This window comes from Arachis duranensis, chromosome 3 (genome assembly GCF_000817695.3).
Source record: "Arachis duranensis cultivar V14167 chromosome 3, aradu.V14167.gnm2.J7QH, whole genome shotgun sequence".
NCBI classification, from domain to species: Eukaryota; Viridiplantae; Streptophyta; class Magnoliopsida; order Fabales; family Fabaceae; genus Arachis; species Arachis duranensis.
The window spans coordinates 21,756,964-21,763,428 of NC_029774.3; the positions used below are offsets into that span (position 1 = coordinate 21,756,964).

Below are 6,465 nucleotides of genomic sequence, written 5' to 3' on the forward strand. Positions count from 1 at the left end.
TACCAGAATGGCATATATATCTTTGGCTATTTTTGCCAAAACATTAAATTTCATTTGATTGTTCTTCCACCATTTCAAAACATCAAAGTTAGGATCATTTAGAGGATGAATTTCCTCCTCAAGATAATGATCAAACTCAACATTCACACATGAACCCTCTGTCATCTTTCCTTTTAAGATACACCATATAATCATCACCCCTAAATATGCTTGTATTTCCACTTTCATCAACTTCTTTTGTACCAACATGTGACACATCAGAACTCATTTTTTGATTGTATTCATTAACCAACTCATTACACAACTGATGAATTCTGTCAACTTTCTTGGAATATTCTATTGGATCTGGATACATTTTTCCAAATTGAAATTCAATCTCAACTATCTTATGCCTAAGATCTAAAATAGCAGCAACACCCATAATGCCATGAATCTCATCTCAATACTTCTCAAATTTCTTCTTCATACTAGATGCCATATTAGCAATTAAAGAATTACTAGCTAGAAAGTTGCCATTCATTCAATGAGACTTTTATTTTACAAACCAGAGTAAAATAAAGATTGGCAGTCGGAAATTTAGAACTAGAAAATAGTTGAGTAACATCATAAAACAAATTCAATCTATCACATATTTCCTTGGCAAGTTTCCACTCCTCATTACTTGGCACAGTTTTATATTGGGGTTCCTTTTGTCTTAACCTCGGAAAGACAGCTCTATACAACAATGTAGTGTCTAACATCAAGTAAGTTGAGTTCCACCTAGTCGGACAATTAAGAATCAATTTCTTAGTAAATGGAATCGCTGTTTTAGCACACCAACTTACAAAAGTTTCGTTCCTTTTCTGCGTTGTAGTCCAATACAATACACTACTACGAATCTTTTCAATACTTTTCTTAACTATACTCAAACCATCCTTCACAATCAAATTCAATATATGAGCACAACAATGCATATGCAACAATTTACCCCCCAACAAGAATGAAGAATCTAGCCGCCCCTACAATTCATCCATCATAGTATCATTAGTAAAACAATTATCCAATATAAAAGTAGACAGTTTTCTATCAACATTCCATTCTAACAATATTTTCATCAATGTTTGAGTAAGAACTTCACTTGTATGGGGACAAGAAACATAACAAAAGCTGAAAAATAAAACAAACATGCATACATTTTAGATGTCAACATACAAAGACAACACAATATATAGAAGTTTATGAAGTTTATGAAGTACCTCAATAGGCGCATTTGCAACTTTCACGAACTATCAATATAGTGAGCTGTGACAACCATGTAACCTTTTTCTTGATTGGAAGTTCACATGTCACTAGTTATTGCAACTATGCTATCATTTTTATCTAGTTGAAGAGTTAAATTCAGCTTCTCATCCCCAAACATCTTCAAGATGTCTTTCCTAACTGTGTTGCGACTAGGCATTTTAAATGTTGGTTGCATTGATGCAAACGCTCGCCTCATTCCATGGTGGTCCACACAACTCAAAGGATACTCATGCAGGACAATCATTTCGGCGACACACTTTCTTGTCTTTAAAGGATCAAACACAAAGCCATCTTCATTTACTTTTTGCACCTGTGCTTGTTTTGCTAGTGATTCAACAATTGATGATTGCCTTGAGTTCACCACTTTTATTCTCTTACAATAGTGGTCCACATGGCTTCTCAATAACTTAGTACCATTCTTCGGATTTGTACTAAGCACACTCTTGCAAAATTTGCATTTTGCCTTCTATTCACCTTCAACTTTTAAACGATCAAAATACTCCCAATAAGCACTCTTAACATTAGCCTTATTGTCACCTTCAACAGGAGTTGATCCTTCTGGATTTGAGGCATTATTATCCATTGGTTGTAGAGTTTCTAAAGTTGGATTAGCATTACTCTGAATTTCAACTTCATTATCAGTAAAAGCAACATTATTACTTTGTGTGTCTTCTCTAGCATTACTAGCCATGAAATTATCTTAATAAACCTACATTAAAAATACAAATCATATAAAGTATTTTCATTATATGAACTGAACACAAAAGTTCAAAATTTTAACCCCATCAAGCCCGTAAATTGCTAACTTTAAGCAAAAAAAATAACAAATTGAGTAAATGGTATTAAATAAAATGCATAAACAAATCTGGTAACAGCTCTTTTTTCTTTAATTTGCAGTGGTTAGAGTGTGAAACCCACATCCTATTTGAAAAGAAAATGTCAAGCAAAAATCAAAGACACACACCTACCAACTAAAAACAAAAACAATTTGATATCTGAGTTATTTACCAAAACGCAGCAGTGTAAAAGGGACAGTTGAAAAATTTTTCAAACACAAAATTTTAATCACAAGAAAAAACAATAAAAACTCTAACTAGTCAAACTCTAACCAGAATTATGAAATTAAAAATAATTAAAGCTACAGATATAATTTCTTCTTCGGTAACTATTATTTGGCTTTGGGATGATTTGGGAAATGCTGAGGTACATATATCTTTTGTAATAATGCCATATATAATAATTAATTTGGCAAGTAATGGTATACACTAATACACATACTGTGAAGGAAAAATTCTTCATCTAAGCAATGGTATACAACCTGTGAAGGAAGAAAAATTTGGTACGACTAAAACGACTATTAGAATAAAAAATTGATTATACTTAACTAGTTAAAAAAATTAATTTTCTATATTTTATCTCATATATATATTTCATGATTCATACATATTAAGCTTCTTGGATGTTGATTTAATCTGATCAAAGAGGGCAGAGCAGAGACAGGGAAACTTACCACTTGGAGGAAGACGGTGAGAAAGAGGAGTTCACTGGTTCAGTACTCAGTAGCTTCGGTAGTGCAGCAATGATGAGTAGTTCCGAGCATTTGGCAATGCGGTGACACGACGACAACAGGACGACAATGCAGCGGCAGCGACGGGGTCGGCAGTGTCTATAGGGTAGTGAGGGGTGTTTTTGTGAGTGGAAGAATGTTAAGGAGCTTTAATACACTCAAATCTGCCTAATTTCAAAGATCATTGATGCACATGGTGTGTCTTAGGTTAGACCGATTAGCCTATCATTTGTTATCTACAAGAATATTTCTAAAATAATTGTTCACCGGTTGCAATCTATTATGAATTTGCTAATTAGTTCTAACTAAAGTGCCTGTCTGAAGTGGAGATTAATTTTTAATAACATTCTTGTTGCCCATGAATGCATGCACTACTTAAAGAACAAGAAGAGGGGTTTAAACTCGAAAATAACGATTAAGCTAAATATGAGTACAGTCTATGATAGAATTGAATGGACTTGTCTATGATTTATGTTGGAAAAGTTAGATTTTGACCTTAGGTGGATTAAATGGATTTAAGAGGTGGTTACCATAGTTTCTTACTCTATTGTTGTTCAAGGACAACCATTTAGCTTCTTTAGACCAAATAGGAGTACCCAACAAGGTGACCTCTATCTCTATACATATTTCTTTTCTATGCAAAATGTTTATCTTATTTGCTATATAAGGCAGAGCAAAACAGTATCATCTCTAGTATTCAGATTAACAAACGGTGTTTCCCGGTAAACCATTTGTTGTTTGCAAATGACTTGGTCCTATTTAGCAGGACCAATGAGGAGAGTTATGATAATATTCTTCATCTACTTGAGAGATATGAACAAATGAGTGATCAAAAGGTTAACTTGGATAAATCTGTAATCTTCTTCAGTGATAACACGTCCATGGATTGTCGGCTGGGCTTGGCGAATAGGCTAAACATTTGGAACATTAGAGCCCAAAATAAATATTTAGGCCTCTCGTCTCCCGTCAGTAGTATAGAGATCAAAGAAGGCCACCTTCAGTATGATCAAAGAGAAAATTAAACGTGAAGTACAGTGATGGAAACATAAACTACTAACATCAACAGGTAGGCAAATTTCAATAAAAACAGTGGGTGAAGCTATTTCCACAAACTCTTTATCCTATTTTTGACTTCCGGGTACTCTCTTAAAAGAGATCCATGAAATTCTCCAGCAGTTTTGCTGGGGCCAAAGGGGGTAGAGAAGAAGATGGCGTGGATAAGTTGAGAGACGATGACACGACCAAAAAGAGAGGGGTTCGGACTCTAAAGATCTTAGAGCTCAAAACCTAGCATTACTAGCTAAGCGTATTGGAAAGTCACAATTCAACCAAATACTTTACTATCTAAAATACTAAAAAGCAAGTATTTTATGTACGATAATATAATACGTGCTAAGGTAGGGACGTTATTGTCATGGGATTGGCAGGGCATCTTGAAGGGATGCACTGTGCTAGAGAAAGGCTTGATATGAAGTTTTGGAACTGGTTCAGTGGTCAGAGTTTTCCATGATCCATGGTTGCCTTCACTATACCCGTTTCAACCTCATCCTCCCCTGAGTCGGAAACTGACTATTAGAGCCCAAAAATCGTATGGATGAAGGGCCTCGTCCTGCCAAATGGGACATGGAATAGTGAATTGATAAACTATAAATTCTCAGCAAATATTAGTCAAAGAATCCAAGTCATTATAATCTCAGATGAAGCAGATAAACTTAAGTGTCTCCATACTAAGAACGGTAATTTCAAAGTGAACTCAGGGAATAGAATAGCATACCAATTTCAGCATCTCCCAATTGATCTCTGTCCAAGCCTGCTACAACATCATGAAACATAGTGCACACTCTGAAAGTTACCCCTCTCCCAAAAACCAAGATATTTTGTTTGGAGATACCTCCAGGAAAAGCTCTCTTGAGTTTTCGCCACGATGTGCATATATAACTTCTGACATTAATTTGGACCTCGTCCCTTTAGCTTGCCGACCATATTAGGTCGGGCAATAATTTTTACGTTATTTTTAGCTTAAATTAGTGCGTGTTAGTAGGATAATAAATGGAATAAATAATGAATTACCATCATTGAAAGAATAATGTACAAATGCTATTTGGCTACTAAGTTTTTCTATTGTAACTCATAACCCTTGTTGTGATCCCTCGTTAAAATCCCTTTAAGGAAAAACTCTTGTAAAAAAAAACCATGAAGTCAGGAAAAAGAGTATATCAGGAAACAAGGTTCGCTTCCTAGATGTAGTATCTCTTCATGTTGCATGCATGTCACGACGTTGGGAGTTCATTTTCCTCTAGGTCAGACACTTTAAAGTAACATTTTCTCAAGACTTCAATGATCTTGTAAGGCCCTTTTCAGTTTACAGCCAGCTTTCTTTTACCCGACTTCTGCACTTTGATGTCATTTCATATTAGTATGAGGTCGTTTGTGGTGATATTTCTTCTGATAACTTTCTTATTGTATCTTAGGGTCATTCTTTATCTCAATGCTTTCTCTCTTATCTGAGCTTGTTCTTAGACTTTTGGAAGGATATTAAGTTCTTCTCTTTGAGCTCGGATGTTTTTGACTTTGTCGTAAAATCTTACCTTTGGACTTTTTTCATTAGCATCTATTGGAATCATAGCTTCTATGCCATAAACAAGTCAAAATAGGAATTTTCCAATGGTTGAGTGGGGAGTTGTTTGATATGCCCATAAGATTTGGGGGAGTTCTTCGGCCCAAGCACACTTTAAATCTTGTAGTCTTCTCTTGAGCCAGGCTAGTATAACTTTGTTTGCAGCTTCTGCTTGTCCATTGACTTGGGAGAGCTCTACTGATGTAAACTGGTGCTTAATCTTGAGACTTGCCACCAGATTTCTGAATATTGAGTTAGTAAATTGAGTTTCATTGTCTGTGGTGATAGAGTATGGGATTCCAAACCGGATAACAATATTCTTGTAGAAGAATTTTCAACTTCTTTGGACTGTGATGGTTGCCAGAGGTTCTGCTTCAATCCACTTAGTGAAGTAGTCAATCCTGACTATGAGATATTTTACTTATCTGTGCACCTGAGAAAATGGCCCGAGGAGGTCCAGGCCCCGTTTTGCGAATGACCATGGTGAAGTGACACTAATGAGCTATTCTGGTGGTGCCACATGAAAATTAGCATATTTCTGGCAAGGCTGGCATCTTTTAACAATGTCGATTGCTTCCATTTGCAAGGTCAGCCAGTAGAAGCCTGTTCGCAAGACTTTTTTAGTTAGTGATCTAGCTCCCAAGTGGTTTCCATAGATGCCGCTATGGATTTGTTGTAGAACTTCTTCTGTTGATGTGGTCAGAACAAACTTTAGTAAAGGTGTGGAGATTTCTCTTCTATAAAGTACGTTGTGAACCAAAGTATAATTCTATACATTCTTTATAAGTCTCCTTGTCTCCTTTTCCTTTTTAGAGAGGATATCAAATTTGAGGTATTCAATGATGGGGGTCATCCATCCTAGATTTAGGTTAGTGACTGTCAATGCATCTGACTTGTCGACTTCTTTGGTCATTGAAGGGGTGTGGAGAGTTTTATGAATTAGACTTCTATTGTTTCCCCCTAACTTGGTGCTAGCCAGTTTAGAGAGAGCATTAGCTCG

At 35.8% G+C, this 6,465-nt stretch overlaps 1 protein-coding gene across 1 annotated transcript; it reads right to left on the minus strand.

The window, feature by feature from the left end:
* Nucleotides 1–1,318: 1,318 nt before the first annotated feature.
* LOC107478221 (uncharacterized) lies at nucleotides 1,319–1,972 on the minus strand. Its single transcript, XM_016098360.1, has 2 exons — nucleotides 1,756–1,972; nucleotides 1,319–1,605 (listed from the first exon to the last, which is right to left on the minus strand). The coding sequence occupies exons 1-2, from the start codon at nucleotides 1,970–1,972 to the stop codon at nucleotides 1,319–1,321; spliced, it is 504 nt and encodes a 167-aa protein (XP_015953846.1).
* Between the last annotated feature and the right edge of the window lie 4,493 nt (nucleotides 1,973–6,465).

Excerpts from the sequence above, each read along its gene's own strand:
- LOC107478221 (XM_016098360.1), bottom strand. The coding sequence starts at position 1,972 with ATGGCTAGTAATGCTAGAGAAGACACACAAAGTAATAATGTTGCTTTT. Across the intron at positions 1,606-1,755 it reads TGATCGTTTAAAAGTTGAAG|CAAAACAAGCACAGGTGCAA; the intron begins GTGAATAGAAGG and ends TTGAATCACTAG.